This window comes from Oryctolagus cuniculus, chromosome 2 (assembly GCF_051225735.1).
Source record: "Oryctolagus cuniculus isolate XC-2025 breed Fujian yellow rabbit chromosome 2, ASM5122573v1, whole genome shotgun sequence".
Taxonomy (NCBI): Eukaryota; Metazoa; Chordata; class Mammalia; order Lagomorpha; family Leporidae; genus Oryctolagus; species Oryctolagus cuniculus.
Genome location: NC_142868.1, coordinates 169,041,254 through 169,060,518, shown reverse-complemented (window position 1 = coordinate 169,060,518; position 19,265 = coordinate 169,041,254). Strand labels below are relative to the sequence as shown.

The window sequence follows — 19,265 nt, the reverse complement described above, 5'->3', positions numbered from 1 at the left end:
CCAAAATCAACTTTCCAAACTGGTCACAAATTGATGGCTCACCTGTGAACAGTTGGTTTGTGGGTAGTAATACCCGGACTGGGTCAGGGAGTGCCTTTTGTTAAAGAACTTAATTTTTATCCAGGAGATAGATAGGGGATTTTAAACATCTTTGTATTCTAGAAGGATTACTCTAACTGTGCCAAATGCCAGATGGGTTGGATGGAGTTCAGATCAGTTAGCAGGCCAACAGTGGTACTGGTGAGATGATGAGGGTTGATTAGGGCCTAAGGGAATTGAGAGGCAGGGATAAATATTTAAAATGCAGACTTGCCAAGAACCAATTAATTAACTGGTTTGGGCAGAGAGTGGTGGCAGTGGGAGGAAGATCTCACTTCTTTGTACTTTGTTGATTAAATTATGCTGGCATAATGATGGACACTGACAACACAGGAGGAATAAGAGAATGCATGTCATAAATGGTAAAAGCACACCTGAAGCTGTGAAAATGCCTATAAGAGCACTTCAGGGAAGTTTCGGATACATTTTGGAAACTATTTTATAACTGATGAATAAAAGAACAAATGATCAAAGCAGTGGCATCCAAACTTTGACAATCATATACTGCATCAGTTAAAAAAAAAAAAAAAAAAGCTTAGGCACATATTCTCCTCCCTCCCCGACATATAGTATTTTTTTTTAAATGCAGAACCTATATGTATGTGTATATGAATTTTTTTTTTTGACAGGCAGAGTTAGACAGTGAGAGAGAGAGAGAGAAAGGTCTTCCTTCCATTGGTTCACTCCCCAAATGGCTGCTACAGCCGGCGCGCTGCGCTGATCCAAAGCCAGGAGCCAGGTGCTTCTCCTGGTCTCCCATGCGGGTGCAGGGCCCAAGCACTTGGTCCATCCTCCACTGCCTTCCTAGGCCACAGCAGAGAGCTGGACTGGAAGAGGCACACCGGGACAGAATCCGGTGCCCCAACCGGGACTAGAACCCGGAGTGCCGACACCACAGGCAGAGGATTAGCCTAGTGAGCTGCGGTGCCAGCCTGTGTATATGAATATTATATACTAGCAAAGCTAAATTTTTTTCTTTTTAAATAAAAAGGTTACTTTCTCAACACTCAGTCCTAGGTCTGGATATTTTTTAAATGAATAAAAGAGCATATTATTCATTAACAGATGGAAGGGCATTTGAAGAATTAGACTAGGGTGTGGGAGACATATAGTCTCTTCCCTTTCTCTTCCCCTTTCCAGATTTATTCATTTGAAAGGCACAGTAACACCGAGAGACAGAGACAGATCTTCCATCTACTGGTTCACTTCCCATAACAGCCAGGTCTGGGACTGGCCAAAGCCAAGAGCCAAGAACTCCATCCTGTTCATGGGTGGCAGAGGGGCCCAAGTACTTGGGCCATCATCCACTGCTTTCCCAGGAACGTTAGCAGGGAGCTGCACTAGAAACCGAGCAGCCGAGACTTGAACTGGTGATCTGAAATGGATGCTAGCGTCACAAGCAGTGGCTTAACCGGCTATGCCACAAAGCCCACCCCAATATAATCAATTCTGATACAAAGCAAAAGTGGAGATGAAGAAAATTTATGAAGACCAGAAGGAGTACACAGATCAGAGCTGCATAAAAGGAAAGGGAAAGCCGATGGTACAAACTTGGATGTTTGTACACCTATGAGAAATTGGGTGAGGTATGTCCTATTTACAGAATGTTAATTTGCCCACATATTCATTTTTCCTTTGAGTAGAACATTTTAATGTATAGTGAAAATCTGAGATATCGACCAGAATTCTGGCAGAGCTCTGGAAAGAGAAATTGCCCTACATTTTCCCCTACAAATGGTGGCAGTATAGCAAAAGACTTCTGTAAGAATTCTGGTGGGGCTGGCGCTGTGGGATAGTGGGTTTGGCTGCCCTGCAGCGCCAACATCCCATATGGGTGCTGAGTCCAGTCCCGGCTGCTCCACTTCCAATCCAGTTCCCTACTGATATGCCTGAGAAGGCAGTGGAGGATGGCCTGGGTACTTAGGCCCTGTCACCCACATGGGGGACCCAGATGAAGCTCCTGGGTCCTGGCTTTGGCCTGGCCCAGCCCTGGGTGTTGCGGCCATTTGGGGAGTGAAATGACAGATGGGGGCGCTCTCCTCTCTCTTTTGTCTCTCCATCTCTCTGTAATTCTTTCAAATAAATAAATAAACTTTTGAAAACAACAACAACAAAAGAATTCTAGTAAGATAATAGAAGAAGTAAAAGTGTCAGCTATTACTTCTGACTTTCCTCCCAGAGAAGAGGGGAAAAACAGTATCCAGAATTAAAGACAGGAATCTGGAAGGAGTTTCGATAAACTACCCTGTAGACGTGAAGCAGCAATAACATTTGGCTCTAACATACTGTGTTAGAAAGACAAAAGCAGCCTAATTGTAGATACGGAGAAGCTTTAGTTTGAGAACAGTAAACATTTTCCTAGAATAGCTGAGCTGACCAGGAACAGTTTTAGATACACCACCTTCTAAGAACAGAGTCTTCTTAACCAGGAAGATGAGCAGAAAGGATAGGGCGGTTGGCAGGTGTGCTATCTGTGTACCTATCAAAATATCTGTACATGTTTATATTCAGTCACTAAATCACTCAGCTTACCTGTAAAACATCTTAATGGAGTCCCACTGCAAATACAGGTCTGAAAGTTTTTTCACTAAACAACATTATGAAATATTAGTTATGTTAATTTGAGACAGAGAGAACTTTTGAAAGGTCAGTTTGTATGACTGAAAACCTACCCATCCATCAGGGAGATGGGGTCAAATAGTATGGGGTCTACCAGTGAGTACAATGAATGGGTTCTGAGGGTTTTTTTCATCTCTGTGTACCAGAGAGCATAGAATATCATGAGCGGCAGAAATACAAGCCCATTTACGTACAAGAATTTCTCACTTGTCTAAGCACCATAGTTCCTGGTACTTAGTAGGTACTCAAAAAATGTCGACATACTGGTTAACCCAAACATTGGCCTTACCTACCCAGATCCTTTCTAGTTCCCTTGTAAGGGATACTTCAATAACTTCATGGAAAACGGAATTAAAAGATAAGTTTATTTTACTGCAAAAAAAAAAAAAAAAAAAAAAAACTTTTGAAGTCTATGCATACAAGGCATCTTCAAAAAATTCATAAAAATGTGTATTATGAAAAAACTATGAATGGATTTCAAAATTCTTTTACATCAAAATAAACTTATCTTTTAATTCCTTTTTTTTTTTTTTAAGATATGCGTATTTATTTGAAAAGCAAAGTCACAGAGAGGGTGAGGGCGAGGCAGAGGCAGAGGCAGAGAGAGAGAGAAATAGAGAGACAGAGACAGAGAGAAGTCTTCCATTCACTGGTTTACTCTCCAAATGGCTTCAACTGCTAGAGCTGGGCTAGTCCAAAGTTAGGAACCAGGATCCTCACCTGGGTCTCCCACATGGGAGCAGAGGTCCAAGCACCTGAACCATCTTTCCAGGCAAATTAGCAGAGCGCTGGATTGGAAGTGGAGTAGCCAGGTATCAAACCGGCACCCATATAGGATGCTGGTGCTATAGCCCAGGGCTTTAACCTGGTATGCCACAGCACCAGCCCCCAGCAGGGGCCAGCACTGTGGCATAGTGGGTAAAACTGCAGCCTGCAGTGCTGGCATCCCATATGGGTGCCAGTTCGAATCCCGGCTGCTCCACTTCTGATCCAGCTCTCTGTTACGGCCTGGGAAAGCAGTGGAAGATGGCCCAAGTCCTTGGGCCCCTGCGCCTGCATGGGAGACCTGGAGGAAGCTCCTGGCTTCTGGCTTTGGATCGGTGCAGCTCCAGCCACTGTGGCCAATTGGGGAATGAACCAGCAGATGGAAGACCTCTTTGCCTCTCCTCTCCCTGTGTAACTCTTTCAAGTAAATAAATAAATCTTTAGGGGAAAAAAAAAGAGTAAATGCATAGGTCTTAATGTTTTATTAGGAAAAAAACATAAATGAGCCTAATTTTTTTTTCTTATCAAGAATTTAGAGAGGGCAGCTGGCACTGTGGCACAGCAAGTTAAGCTGCCATCTGTGATGCCAGCAGCCCATAAGCACTGGTTGAGTCCAAGTTCACTTCTGATCGTGCTCCCTGCTAACACACCTGCGAATGCAGTAGAAGAAGGCCTAATAACTTGGGCTCCTGCCACCCATGTGGAAGACCTGTATAGAGTTCCAGGCTCCTGGCTTCATCCTGGCCCAGCCCCGGCTGTTTCCACCATTTGGGGAGTAAACCAGTGGATGGATGATTGATTGATTGATCGATCGATTGATCTCGCTCTCTCTCTCTCTCTAACTCTTTAAAGAAAATTTTTTTAGGGAAGAAAATGTCCTCAAGAAAACAGCAGAAATTAATTATGACAAAATAGAAATGGGAAAGAAAAGTTGTAAAGAGGATCAATTAAAAACACTTTTGTAAATATAGCTGAATGCAAATAATGAAACAGTTCAATAACAAGACAGTTTCATAACATGATAAAAAAATCTGATCAAGAAAGTTGTATAATTATACTTTTCCATGCTGAAACTGAGTTTAAAACAGACCTGCATGTTTGCCGCTGTTTTTAACCTTTGTTTAGGAAATTATGACTAATTCCTAAAAGCATAACTCAGAAGAAACACTGTCTCATTATTTGTTGGCATGATTAAATATTTAGAAAACACAAGGAAATTAAAACTTGTTACAATTAACTGTATTAACACTATTTACAACCAAAAATGCCCAGGAAAAATAATGAGAAATGCTAAATATCATCAAGTTTTCATACCAAAATAATTGATAGATTGTTACAATTGTATTTGGGACACCTTCCTCCCTTTCACCAAATTATAAAGTTCATTTGGAAAACAGACAAAAGTGGGAACAAAAATACTGAAGAAACACCAAAGAATTAACTTTTATAAATGAAAATGCTTTATAAAGCAGAGTTTCTCTGCCTTGGCACTACTGATATTTTGGACTGGGAATTTCTTCATTGTGAGGGACTGTATTGTGCACTGAAGGATTTTAGCAACATCTACTAGATGCTTGCAGCACCATCGCAGCAGGAACAATTGAAAAAAAAAAATGCCTCCAGAGGATGCTAAATTTTCTTGGGGAGAGGGGAAAAGAGTTAGCCCCAACTGAGAATTACTAATTACAAGATGACAATAATTAAAATTATGGCACTGGTTTAAGAAATCAGTGGGATATAATTTGTATTAAAGAACAAGGCCCCATATATGTAAGAATTATTTTAATGAACCTGGGCCTACAAACAGTTTGTTGGAAAAGAAATTTGAGTATTTCATATGATATCTAAGAGACTTCAGTTTGATTAAAGTTAAATATAATTCTGAAAACCAAATCATAAAAAAGCTAGAAGAAAATATGATTGGATATTAAATTACTAGATTAGATGAACTTTCTAAGGTTGGAAACAAAAGAAAATATAATGGTAAAAATGGACAGTTTAAACATATAAACTGAAAAGGCAGATTGTTAAAACTATGGACATAGACAAGAAGGAATGCAAGTATATAAAAAATGTCTACAGGGATCAAAGAAAGGATATTATTACAACAAATAGGTAGTAGTTTTTACCTATAAAAACAATAAACATTTTATAAAAATAGGTACTCAAAGTTGAAAATACTGGGATGAAATCTGTTTTTGTTATACCCTCATGATGATAGATAGCACCAAGGAGCATAAGCCTGAGGCAAGCATTGGACACCGCCATTAGGATGCCACTTGGGATGCCCCCAGCCCACAGAGTGCCTGGGTTCAAGTTCCAGCTTCACCCCCTATTCCGGCTTCCTGCACACCACCTTGGGAGATAGCAAGTGAAAACTCAGGTAGTTGGGTCCCTGACACTCACATAGGAGACTAGACTGTGTTTGGGGAATGAACTAGTGGACAGGAGAGTTCTCCTTCTCTCTCTTTCAGTCTTTCTTTGTGTCTCCCTGACTTTCAAATAAAATAAAAATAAATTTAAAAGTTTAAAAACAGGTATAAACCTTTCAGAAAACAAGCTGACAATATGTATCAAGAGTTAAAAAAAACTGATACCTTTTTACCTATGTAATTCCTCTTCTGGTTATCTGTCTCAAGGTGTTACTCTCAAATATAGGAAAAAGGTATAAATGAAGATATTAATAATAACATTATTTAGGAAAGCAAAAAAGCTGGAAATAAGGTGTCCATTCACAGCATAATGGTTAATACACTGTCATATTCTTTTTTTTTTTTTTTGACAGGCAGAGTGGACAGTGAGAGAGAGAGAGACAGAGAGAAAGGTCTTCCTTTGCCATTGGTTCACCCTCCAATGGCCGCCGCGGCCGGCGCGCCAGCAGAGAGCTGGCCTGGAAGAGGGGCAACCGGGACAGAATCCGGCACCCCGACCGGGACTAGAACCCGGTGTGCCGGCGCCGCAAGGCGGAGGATTAGCCTAGTGAGCCGCGGCGCCGGCCCACTGTCATATTCTTATGGAATATTATGTAGCCACTTTAAATTATTAACATGAAGATTATTTGCTAAAAAATAAAAATATACTTAGGTATGATAAATGAAAGAAGTAAACCATAAAATGTACATGTTATACAATTACAATTATATACAATGTATACAAAGCAAAAATATTAGAAGTGAATATAAAAGTGGTTGACTATAAAATCTAAACAAAAAAAGTGACAAAATAGGTCTTAAATGGAAAAAATATCAGAATATAGCATTGTTCTATGAAGTATAACTTAGAATCATATATATAAAACTAGATATAAAGGAGGAAAAGGCTACAAGCAAATACACCACAGGCTAAAAAGACTAAACACAAGAGAAACAATGGAGATCATCATTTCTATAAGCAATCAGAGGAAGGATCACCAAAACATATGCACACGCAGAGAAAAGCCAGTGTTAAGGAGATACTGAAGGAAGGAAATATAAGGAATAAATGATGGAAGACAGAGGAACCTACAGAAGAGGATAAGAATCAGATGGTAGATTTAATCTTAAAAGGAAGAAGAAGGTACTTCCCTCCCCTGATGTAGAGGGGAATCCAAAGAGTGGGTGAAGAGAATGAAATTTTGACATGCTGCAGGTGTAAATCCAAAGGCATATACACAACAATTTTTAGCCGTCTACAGTTTAGCTGTCTAAACTGTCTACAAAGAAGATAAGTTTGGTCATGCTTCTGTAGAGTTTCTGGTTTATTAAAATTCAATTTAAGTGTTTTTTATGAATATAAAAACTTAAGTATTATATAACATCTTATGGCTGCTCAAGATGAGCATGGAAAGTGAAATGCACACACAGGTAGATTACTCCTTATCTGAAATGCATACAGCCAGAAATGTTTCAGCCTTGGAGTATTTGCATATTACTAACAAGATATACTAGGGATATGACCCATGTCTAAACCTGAAAGTCATTTATGATTCATGTATATCTTATATGCATAGCCTGAGATAATTCATACAGTGTTTTTAGTATGCTTGGATTTTGACTGCAATATTCACATGAGGTTAGATGCAGAATTTCCCACCTGTGACATCATCTCAGAAAGTTTCAGATTTTGGAACATTTTGCTTTTTCAGAATAGAGATCTTCAACCTGCATCTTTAAAAGTCCTAATTGAAAAAAATTCTGAGGGGATTCAGGTGCTAAAATATGTGTTAAATCAGTTTTACCTACTGGTATATTATGCATGCTTATACTCATTTATAAAATAAGTGTCTTATTTTATCCCAAATACAATTAAAAATTTAGGAAGAAATACTTACCAAAGAAAGGCACACATGGTGGATTAATAGACCTGAGTTTTGCCAAATATTTCTTATAGTGATCTTCACTCAGTTCATGAGCTTCCTCTAAAATTTTCTTTTGGCGACTTGGTATTTGCTACAAGGAAAGAAAATGTTTAGGAGTCATAAGCTTGCAATCACAGCTCTTGCTAAAAATTGCCAGGCTAACAATAAGGCCCAAACACAAGAGTATTAGTTTGATTCTAAGACTGTAATATTGTTTCAAAGAAACTATTTTCATAGGCCCTAGTAAAAACTTAAAGGGATGTATATGTGTGTGTGTGTGTGTGTGTGTGTGTGAGAGAGAGAGAGAGATCTAGTTTATTTTGCTAGTCTTCACACAGTTATGAGTATTTAATATTTTACATTAAAAATTAAATGTACTGCTTTTCCTTCTTATAAAAAGCCAGAACTTTTAATGAAAATGCCTAACTTTAAAAGAACAATCAATTCATTATAAAATTCTGATTTTTATAACAGAGAATGGAAGTTCATGTGAAAAAAAAAGATAATCAACCCTACCTCAAATGTGTGGTCTAGTCTGTAAACAGGTGATGAGTTCATAGCACTGACAACCTCAAGGACACCATTGAAGTTGTTCAGCTCTTGAAAAACTTGCAGAATTTCAATTATTCGACTCACCACAGCTACTCTTTCTTCTAAATTTTCAGTTTCTACAATACATCTGGGAATCAAAGACAGAAAAAAAAAAGAATTAAAAATTTTAGTTTTTCCAACAAAGCTATGGTTTAAAGGACTTAGTAAACGATGTAGATTGGTGGTAGGAGAGGTGGCTATAGTGTAACTACAGAGAAGACACGCTCAGAGTGACTGACACATGGAGCCTGGAAGATGTTTATCTTCCAGTTTCTCCAGTGAAGCATTCTGCTCTCTCTGGTTCTCTAGACTGGTACACTTACCCAATCATTTTCCTATTATATTGGGCACATCATCTTATCATCATTAGAACTACTTTATGAGACTCACCTTTTCTGTTTTGTGTTTTGGATTGACTGTGAGAAATGAGGGAATCCAGCCCTTTATTTTGTAATACAGAAGGCATACCAGGGCCCCAACCCCACTTCCCACCCTGCAGTTTTTAAATGTTTACCACTCTAGGAGACCCAGCAATCCCCTTCATGACCTTTTGAAGACCACTGAACTGGAAAATTATACCCTTTCTTCTCTTAGAAAGGTTGACAGCATTACTTACAGAATTCATTTTATATAGATAGCAAGAATTATACTAAAATTTTCACTAAACTGACTATTTTCCTTGCTTCAATTTCACTGCTAAACATCTTCAGAATGCCTTTTGGTGATGAGATTCATCTTACTGAATGTATTTAGGTCTTTGTATTCAAATGTGTTCTAGTGGATTTTATTCTAGAATTCAAGAATTTTGTTGCATCCAATTCTTCACTGAATTGAGGGTTTTAATTTCTTTCTTTGGCATAGAGAAATAATTGGGTATATTGCTAGGAACAGCTCTTAAGGTTATAATGAAGTCAGTTGAAGTACCACAATTATAAATAAAACATTACTTAGAAAATGATGAATGGGTGAAAACAAAAGCACTTTATATTTAATTATCAAGAATCCTTGGTATTTACGTATTTATATCCTGAGTGCCTATATATAATATACACTAGTGAGTAGCTAAAAGGAAGTGTGCTATGTTTAACAGAAAAGTCCTTAGAAAGTATTTACTATTTCTGGTATTTAAAGAATTTTTATTGATTGATTACTTATCAATAAAAGAAAAATGTTTTAAACTTGGTTATCAATATTAAATGGCTTATAATCTAAAAAATGAGGATATAAATGAAAATATTAAATCTTTAATAAAATATAAGCTTACAAATTACATTGCCCTCAGATGAACCTGTCTTAACACTAGGAACACTATACCTAAAACCGTCAAAATATACATAGCTTATTATCAAATTAAACATATGTGCATCTTTTAAGCATTTTAGATGTCTACAAATTTATCATATTCCAGCTAACTGGTTAGCTGGACAATTAAAAACATGTTACACAAGTATAACTCATTTGCATCCTTTACTTAAATATTTGAGTTGTCATCAATTGGGTGTAAAAACTAAGATCACTCATAGAGCTTTGATTAGAGTGTGTATGGCTAACACCCGCTATGGAAATGCCTAAGAATCTATCCCACTAAGTAAGGTGGGAGATGGCCTGCAACTAAATAACCTATGAAAAAATTGCACAGAACTGAGAAGAGACTGTGTGTCTCACCAGTTATGTTCCTCTTCTCAGATGTACATAATTATTATAGTGGGAAAGGGCTTCTGCATCTGAAGTATACAGAGATATCAGGAAGCAACATTGGGGGAGAAATTCTAAATTTAACTTTTTAGAGGCATATTATGTTGAATAATACAAATGGAGGGAGATCAAACTTTCAGATAATTTGGAATGCTTATTTCTCTTTAGGAACCTAGCCCAAGTTCCAATTATTCCCTATGTCACTGGTTGCTTGTTGCTATAATCTCAATATGATTTATAGAAATCTCATTTTACCTTTACAAAATATTAGCCAAGTAATTATATTGCTTTAACTCAGAAGAACTATGGCCAACACACAAAACTCTAATTGCTTGCCCCAACTATAAAATAGCATTGAGATTCTGGACATCGACACGATGGTAGGAGGAGCTCCACTGACCCACTCCCTACTGAAACTGGGGAAGTTATTTTGAAAAACCCAAACAAACCATAACACTTAGAAGTCTCTGGAAATGGCATCTCTTCAAGAATATCTACAAAAAGAGTCTCTAAGAGAAGGGAAAGTCTGTGGTATTTGAAGCAAATGTGCTCCCTCTCTTCCCCATCTTCCCTGGACATCTGCTACAGACTACCGCAGCCAAGAACACTTAGCTCTGAGCTGGAACACTTGCCTCCCTGCAGAGGGGAACTCCAGCACTTCCCATCCTGTCCATAGCTGCCTGCTGCCGAGACTGGGTCCTAACTGAGCACAGTTAAGAAGTGGGGACTCCCTTTGCTTGCCAACTCTCTTTATGGAATGGAGACTACTCTGGGTGTGGTGCACTGAGAATACTGAGAAAATAGCCCCTCCTCTGAGTGCCCAAGACAGTAGTTTCATGGCACAAAGGTGAGTAAGAGGACTTCAGGTGCTTAAGGAACTGCCTGTCCCTAAACCCCCTCAAGCCCTGCTCCAGGCTGCTAAGCTAGCACAGATCTCTTAGAGCAAGATCGTGGCTCAGAGAAGCTTGCCAATGTCCCAGGCCCCAGAGCCCTATTTCAAATAGGTAGCTCCTAAAATGTGTTATCATTTGCAGCAAGTGTGAAGATTAAACTTAAGAGTGCTCAAAAGAAGAGTGGAGTTTGTGGTGAAAGGCATTTGGGAGGAGATTCATACATATAATGAAATACAAATAGAATCTAGACTGCAGGTCCACCAGTTTGTAGGAGACCCAGGAAACAAGAGAGCTGAGAGGGGTCCTCCTAGGGACAAAACAAATATCAAACAGTGGCCTCAGAAACCAATTTGATTAGTTTAGCAGAGCATTTTATGCTGCCAGGGAATTGTTGAAAACAACAGGACAATCAGCTGCCAACTAGTGGAGTTTGGGTGTGTGTGGTTAGGGAAGAAGTCAAATGAGCCCCACTGATACCACTGCCTTCCCAGGATGACTGTGGAGATATTCAAATCTAATCCTCTGCGGGTCTCATCCCGACCCAACAGTGTGTGTGTGTGGTGTGTGTGTGTGTGTGTGGTGTGTGTGTGTGTGTCTTTCTCTAAGAATAGGCTTCACTACAATAACCCTGCTAGACATTGGACAAATTAGCAAGTAACAGTAACAAGCCCTGGAAAGGCCAGGAGTCAGGGAGGATAACAGTACTCAGGGTTGCTACAATATATTATCTACATGTCAAGTTTCCAACAAGAAATTACGAGGCATGTAAAGAAATGGAGAAGTATGGGAAAGCCTATATATTGGGAAAAGAGCAGGGAACTGAAACTGTCTGTGACCAGATATCACATTTAACAGAAAAAGATTCCAAAATAGCCATTATAAATATGTTCACAGAACAAAGGAAAGCATCATAAAGAAGTAAAGGGAGGTATCATAACAATGTACAGTAAGGAGAATCTCACTGAAGAGATATAAGCTATAAAAAGATAATTCTGGAACTGAAAAACACAATAACTGAAATAAAAAACTTGCTGTGGAGGTTCCATAGTCAATTTGAACAGAAGAAAAATTAGTTGACTTGAAGATACAGCTGTTAAAAAATGAAGGTAAAATAGATTTTCCCAGATAAAACAAAAACAACATTTGTTGTTAGATAACCTGTTAAACAAGAAATATTAAAACAAGTTCTTCAGGCTGAAAGCAAGTGGTCCCAGATGATATTCTGAATCTCTACACCAGTAGAGGTAATTATGTAATTATAAAAACTATTACATACAGGTTTTCTCTTTTTAATCGATTTAAATACTAACTGTATAAAATAATGGGTATAGATGTATGATTGGGTCTATAATACAGAGGTGTGTAAGAGGAGAGTTGTAATAGGCTAAAAGGAGGACAGCAAATGGTAAAACAATAATTACAATAATGTACTGTTGGATTCCCATCACTAATTAGGCTTATTGTGTATTACAACATCACAAAAAGAGGAAAAAGGAAATAGAGCTATAAAGGAATTAAAATATTCCTATGTATCATTGGAATTAAGCGACTATAAATGTGAAGATGATTCTAATAAGATAGATATGGCAAGCCCTAAGTCAACTACTAGAAAATTTCAAAAGAAAAAATATTAGTGAAATTAAATAGTGCATTAGAAAAATATTCACTAAATGTGAAAGAAAGGAGGAATAGAGGAACAAAAGGATATGACACTTATAGAAATAAAACTGCACTGAAATGCAGCTATATTTTAGGAATGTCAGGAATACTTACTTTTCAAACCACAAAGTGAGATTAGTGGTGTGTCGGATCATTTTCAGAAGATTAGGAGAATTAATTTCTTTGTCTTCTTTTGTCCACACACTTCCAACTAATTCTGATGGCTGCACAGCTCTAAAATAATCAATACATAAATGCTATATACTTTATAAATGCTAATAACTTTCCCTCTAATGAAGATACTTTATTAAATAAATGAGATAAATTAAAACTACACTCCTACCAAAACTTTTCTCTTACACAAGAGAAAGGCCTATGAGAACAAGATAGAACCAAAAATTTATTATGCATCTTTCTCTCTGGATTTTTAAAAAACATTTTGCTCTGGGCAAGTGTGAGATTTTCCCATATCTGTCCCAGCGCTAACAAATATTACTCATTGATCCAAAAGAGCCTCCTCTTTCTCTGGCGGGTGGGGGCACTGGGAAATAAATAAAATAGATTCCAAGACCATAACTTTGGGAATATTATGTTCTTTGGGTGAAGGTGATCCATAAATACAGTTTCTTTTCTCATTTATTTAAAAATAAATGATTTTCTAAGTAGTCTCCATTTAAAGTCTGATAGACATTTTTGAGATGATAGTTGTCTCAATGTAGAATAAGCTACAAGAGGCTACAACTAGCCATGACTTAAAATTATAACAACAGCAATAGTTACCAATGATTAAGTTTTAATTTTATGCTAGGCAGTGTGCTAAGCATCATAGATACATTGATCACCTTAAGTCTTAAAACAGCTACAGAGGTGCTATTCATTGGCTTCTTCTTGAGGTAACTAAGGGGTAGAAGGATAAAAGTTAAAAATGAGGTTAGAGGGCTGGTGCCGGGTTCTAGTCCCAGTTGCTCCTCTTCCAGTCCAGCTCTCTGCTGTGGCCCGGGAAGGCAGTGGAGGATGGCCCAAGTGCTTGGGCGCCTGCACCCGCATGGGAGACCAGGAGGAAGCACCTGGCTCCTGGCTTTGGATCGGCGCAGCACCGGCCATAGCGGCCATTTGGGGAGTGAACCAATGGAAGGAAGACCTTTCTCTCTTTCTCTCTCACTGTCTATAACTCTACCTGTCAAATAAAAAATAAAAACAAAAAAAGGAGGTTAGAGTTGCCCAAGGATACCAAGGTAGCAATTGGTAATGCCAAGATTTGAACCTAGCTTCACCCACTAAGGCTGACTACAGAAAAAGAGAAAGTATAAATTCAGACAGAGCAAGAGGGGCCAAGGGAGTGAAAGAGGGAGTACCTGCCAGGCCCTACCACCTGACATTATATGTCCTATCTTATTCATGTCTTGTGATAACCCAATAAGGCGGAAACCAGTATGCCATTCTAAAAAATGATACTTTTAAAATGGTATTTCAGTTTGAATGTCAAATTACATACCGGTATAGATCTGATTCCAGTAAAGTGAGTTGTCGAGCAATTTCAATTGGGTGTAAGGTGAGCAGGTCAAAAGTCTCGATGTGCCCGGGTCTGCTTATATGCCACTCAACTGCGGGAGGTGAGCTCTGAAATGTAATATTATGACCTGGTCCATTGTCTCTTGCAATTTTTTTCCTTTGAATTATCTTAGTGATAGATTCAACCCATTTTTTCATTGCTTTACCTGAAATACATTATATTTTAAATAATATTTAAATACTCTTCAATATTTAAAAAATGGCTTAAAATCACATAAGTAATAATCTGAATCTTTTTGCTATAAAAAGTTCCAATGAACAAATAAAAACTGTACATTCCCCTTCATGCTTTCCTGGCACCCCCTATCCCAATCTCACTTTTTAAACATGGGTATACATTTTTCCAGATCCTTTCTAAATAACATTAGAAAGTAACTTATTTGTAGAAATTTTTCATCTCTATTGTTCTTTCAGTTCAAAATATTAGTTTATTATTTTCCCTTAAAAATGTGCATTCTACACAAATCACAAGATATATAAGGATAGCTCATATACACTATTGATCTAGTTAGCATTGCATTTTTATAAACTAAACAATGCTGGAGAATGGATTCCTTATTTTAGTGTGATTTTTCATATGGCAATTTTGTACTCTAGAGGAAAGTATTTCATTTAACCTGCTATTTTCTGATTCTTATTTAGAGTATATCATGGAAATAAAATAACTTTGGGACATCCTTACAGTCATATATCCATAGAATCTTTAAAACTAGACAAGAAACCCTTGAGATGATCAAACCTAGCTCCTTATGTTTCTGCTAAGGAAACTGAAGTCTAAACCAGCACAGTCACTTTATCTGGCTAGTGGTGGTGTTAGAAGTAGACTCTCAGTTTAAAATGTTCTGCTGCCTCTGCTTCTCCTTGTTCACTTAACTGTGGCCCACTCAGCCTCCATTAGCAGTGTTATAGTGGCCAACAGTTCTTAAATGTCTTTGGGTACACATACTTATAAATAAGTGACTTAGTTTAAATTGTGACATCTTCTAAGCAATTCTAAAATGCTAAATGGAAATATTTTGTGTCAACAGACTGACTGATTACTGAGCAACTTGTAGGTTTGAATGTCATTTCATGAAAATTTTTAATTTTTTCAAATGGTTGTGCTGGCACTATTACAAATACCTCAACACTGAGCAATAATTACATCAATTGGTAGTAACCATAATGGTTCTTTCATTTCATAGAAAATAAGGCACTTTAAAAAAATCATACCTCTTACTGTTCCAATAAATTCCTCCATTCGCTGCAAAAGGTCTGCATCTCTTTCAAAATCATAGAAGTGGTGTTCTACCCAGTGCCGACATACATTTAATACTCTATGGTATTAACACAGAATTGAATTACAGGCAAACTCAAACATAAAAGTTTATCACAATGAGTGGTACAAATAAGAACAGAGCAACTCTTATCAAGTTAAATAATCTTATCAGTGGCTTAACACTTTAAACATTCTACGTTAATTAAGACTCACACATGATTTCTGATGATTCCCCTTAACTCACTCATGTCATTTGTTACCTCCTCCTTGCTTGGGAAAGGTCTTCACAGACTTCAACTTACCGCAGCTGTACAGGCTGTATATATTCTTTTCTAAACCTTTTTAGTTCTGCGCTCAGAGGTTGATCTCCATTCTCTATAGCTATGCGATCAGCTTCTGTTGGCTCAGGTTCTGGAATTTCAAACCTAATATAAAATAGAACAAGTTGATGAAAATACTAATTGCACCAAATTGTATAAATAGTGATCCACAAACCTTTGCACTAGGCAGCACAATCAAGAGAATACTGGAAAAAATTACTAAGGATATACACATTAGTGAAAACAAGTGAGCCTTCTGTAATGTAAAGGCTAACAATATTACTTTAAATTTCAGAAAAAGATATTAGTACTTGCTAACAGATAAGACTAACTAGAAACATAATCAAGAATATATGTAAAATCTAATAAATGTGACTATGAAGTTATAGAACTGATATTCTTTTCTGATTTGTAAGGTTACTCTAAATCAGCTGACAATAATTTTTAAGGGTAATGCTCAAAAAGTTCACTGCTCTTTGAAACACTTTTCTTCATTACAGTATTTATTAATCAACAAGCTCCATTTTACTCAACATGTGATACATCTGGAAACTTCTAACACATCTGAATCATCAAAAACTTGAATCTTCAGAGTTGAATTTATACACTTCTATATAGTTCTTTAACTTGACATTCCAAATACTGAGTTTCCATATTTAAAAAATAGTATTTTATGTTTAAATAATCAAAGCTAACACTATGATTATATTTTAAAATTGCTCATGATCTGCAATTTAAAGCTCATCTACCATATTCCTGAGAAACATATAAAATCTTAGCTCAATCTCTTTCAAAAAATAAAGATTAAACATTTTTAAGTTGTCAGACCTTTCTATTATAAGACTCAGTAGTTCTTGAGGTTTGCAAAAGGATCTGTATGTTGTAAGAAATGTCCGAACAAAATTGGGATCTAAGAAGAAAAAGGAAAAATATCTTATTAAATTCTTTAATTCAGAATGAATAAAGCTATTATTCACATTTCCAAAAGATCAAATAATCAATTTTAAAATCCAAAATTGTTTTAACACATAGAAAGAATGCCTTGGACTTTGTAAGGCACTGTTAGCTTTAGTGCTTCCTAAATTAGTGGCAAAAACATTCATATTGAAATACTGTATCAGCTATGACTTGCCCTCTGTACACTCTGACCAACTGGTCTTAAACTCATCACTGGTCAGAGAATGTGCAAAGAAGAAAGGCAAAGGCAGAGCATGGAGCCCGGCTCCCCCCGCTACAAGAACTGCAGAGCATCACCAGTAATCTCCCTGGTAGACAAAGGCCAAGCAATCCGCCATTACTTTTCCTAACATCCAGATTAGTTATCCAGACTTCTTTAAATCATGTTAACAAGAGAACACAAGTAGAAATCAGTGATAAAGTAACAGATTAAGTTAACCATATTTCTAAATTATTTTATTGGCTAGAGGCCTTACTTAGAACTGCTAAAAAAAAAAAAAAAAGGCTTATCTATAAGCCTCTCAAACTATTACTGCTAGAATATGTTGTTTTGTCCACTTCCCAACCTCGCATTCCTTTTAAATATCAGGTGGTCACAATCAGAGTTTAATCCCAAGAGCAGAAAGTCTCCAGTCCCTTACGTGAAAGGATACACTTTGCATTCACATTTTCATGAAGTTGAAACAAGAGGCATACTGAGTGTGATAAATTCTCCAGGCTTGCCTGCCTCCCTCCTCTCCTAACAGTATTCTCCTCTAATTGTGGAGAAGGGCTGCTGTCATCAACACAAGAGACTTGTGCATAAAGAGGGGGAAACATTTCTTCCCAGGAAACAAAACACCACTCACTTCTATAACTGAATTTCATCAAGGTCTGCATTTAATTTTAAGAGAAAAAAATTCATTTGCTTGTGTCTTCTGGAAGCAGTTTTTTTTTTCCTGTTTACATTATGGACTAGTAAACTCTAATGATATCTCATTGAGGGTAGTGAACACCTTTATTTTTGCTAGGCTAAACACTTTGAATCAAAATATTTTAAAAGATATGCATTGTCTTTTATTAGCACGGACTTAGCAAAATCAGAATGTATTTGGAAAATTTCTATTTAGATTGATTCTAAATATTTTAGCTTCAAAATATTTCTGATATATCAACTTTTCTACTAAAAGGCAAACTCATGGATTTATCACAAAACAAAAATCTTGGGGTCAGCACTGTGGCACAACAGGTTAAGTTGCTGCCTGCAAAGCTAGCATCCCACATGAGGGCTGGTTTTTGTCCTGGCTACTCCACTTTCAGTCCAGCTCCCTGCTTATGTGCCTGGGAAAGCAACAGAGGATGGCCCAAGTACTTGGACCCCTGCCATCCCCACAAGAAACCCAGATGGAATTCCACGCTCCTGGCTTCAGCCTGGCTCAGCCCTTGCCATTGCTGCCATTTCGGGAGTGACCCAGTGGATGAAGATCACTTCCTCTTTCCCTTTCCCTTTTCCTCTCTGTGTTAACTCTGCCTTTCAAAAACTCAGTCAATCAATCTCAAAAAACAAAACAAAACAAAAAACCTCTTTCCAATCTGTTGGTATTTGTTGTTACCAAGATAATGAACTAGGGGCAGGTGTTTGGCGTAGCAGTTAAGATGCCAGTTGGGACAACGCATCCCATGTTGGAGTACCTGGGTTTGAATCCTGGCTCTGCTCCCAATTCTAGCTTCCTGTTAATGTGTAACCTGAGAGGCAGCAGGTGATGAACCAAGTAAGTGGTCTCTGCCACCCATGTGGGAGACCTGGATTGAGTTTCCCAGCTTCTGACTTTGGCCTACCCCAGCCCCAGCCATTGCAGGCAACTGGGGAATAAACCAGCTCTCTCTGCCTCTCAAATAAATACATAAATAATTTTTAAAAGATAATGAGCTGATTTAAATATCAGACAACCCTGAATTTAAAAATATTACTTTTTTAAAGTTAAAAATATACAGAATAAAAATACATTGGTTTTATAGTTTTTTCAATTCTGTTTGTTTTAATCTACTTGAAAGGCAGAGTGACAGATAAGATGGAGATCTTCCATCCAATGGCTAGGCTGACACCAGGAGTCAGGACCTCCATCTGGGTCTCCCACATGGGTGACAGGGCCCAGGCACTTAAGTCATCATCAACTTCCCAGGATACATTAGCAGGAAGCTGGATTGGAAGCAGAGTATCCAGGTCTTGAATCAGCAATTCAATATGGGACTCAGACACCCATAAGAGACACCCACTGAGCCACCAAGCCTACCCCCTAGCTTTATTCTTTCTGAAGCTAAAGTGGGTTACTGATAAAAGTAATTTAAATACATTTAATCCTTTAATAATTTCCTCTCTGTTGGTATTTTATTGTTTGTCTTCAGTTACAGAGATCCTCAAAAGTTAAAGACTAATGTTTCATCCAGAAGAAAAGATTTTAAAACAGAAGGATGTACAAGATTTTAAAACAGAGATTTTTATCGGTTTCATCACAATCCTC

General features: G+C 37.5%; 1 protein-coding gene across 4 annotated transcripts in view; it reads right to left on the bottom strand.

Annotated features, from left to right (window-relative positions):
- Positions 1 to 19,265, bottom strand: part of SOS1 (SOS Ras/Rac guanine nucleotide exchange factor 1) — a 134,326-nt gene that overhangs the window by 12,288 nt on the left and 102,773 nt on the right. For all 4 annotated transcript variants that reach the window (XM_051842966.3, XM_051842967.3, XM_089326511.1 and 1 more), the window contains 7 exons: positions 16,636 to 16,717; positions 15,790 to 15,912; positions 15,442 to 15,545; positions 14,153 to 14,375; positions 12,772 to 12,891; positions 8,336 to 8,498; positions 7,793 to 7,910 (listed from right to left, as the gene is read on the bottom strand). In XM_051842966.3, coding sequence (XP_051698926.1) covers positions 7,793 to 7,910; positions 8,336 to 8,498; positions 12,772 to 12,891; positions 14,153 to 14,375; positions 15,442 to 15,545; positions 15,790 to 15,912; positions 16,636 to 16,717 — 933 coding nt within the window. The remainder of the gene's footprint in view (positions 1 to 7,792; positions 7,911 to 8,335; positions 8,499 to 12,771; positions 12,892 to 14,152; positions 14,376 to 15,441; positions 15,546 to 15,789; positions 15,913 to 16,635; positions 16,718 to 19,265) is intronic.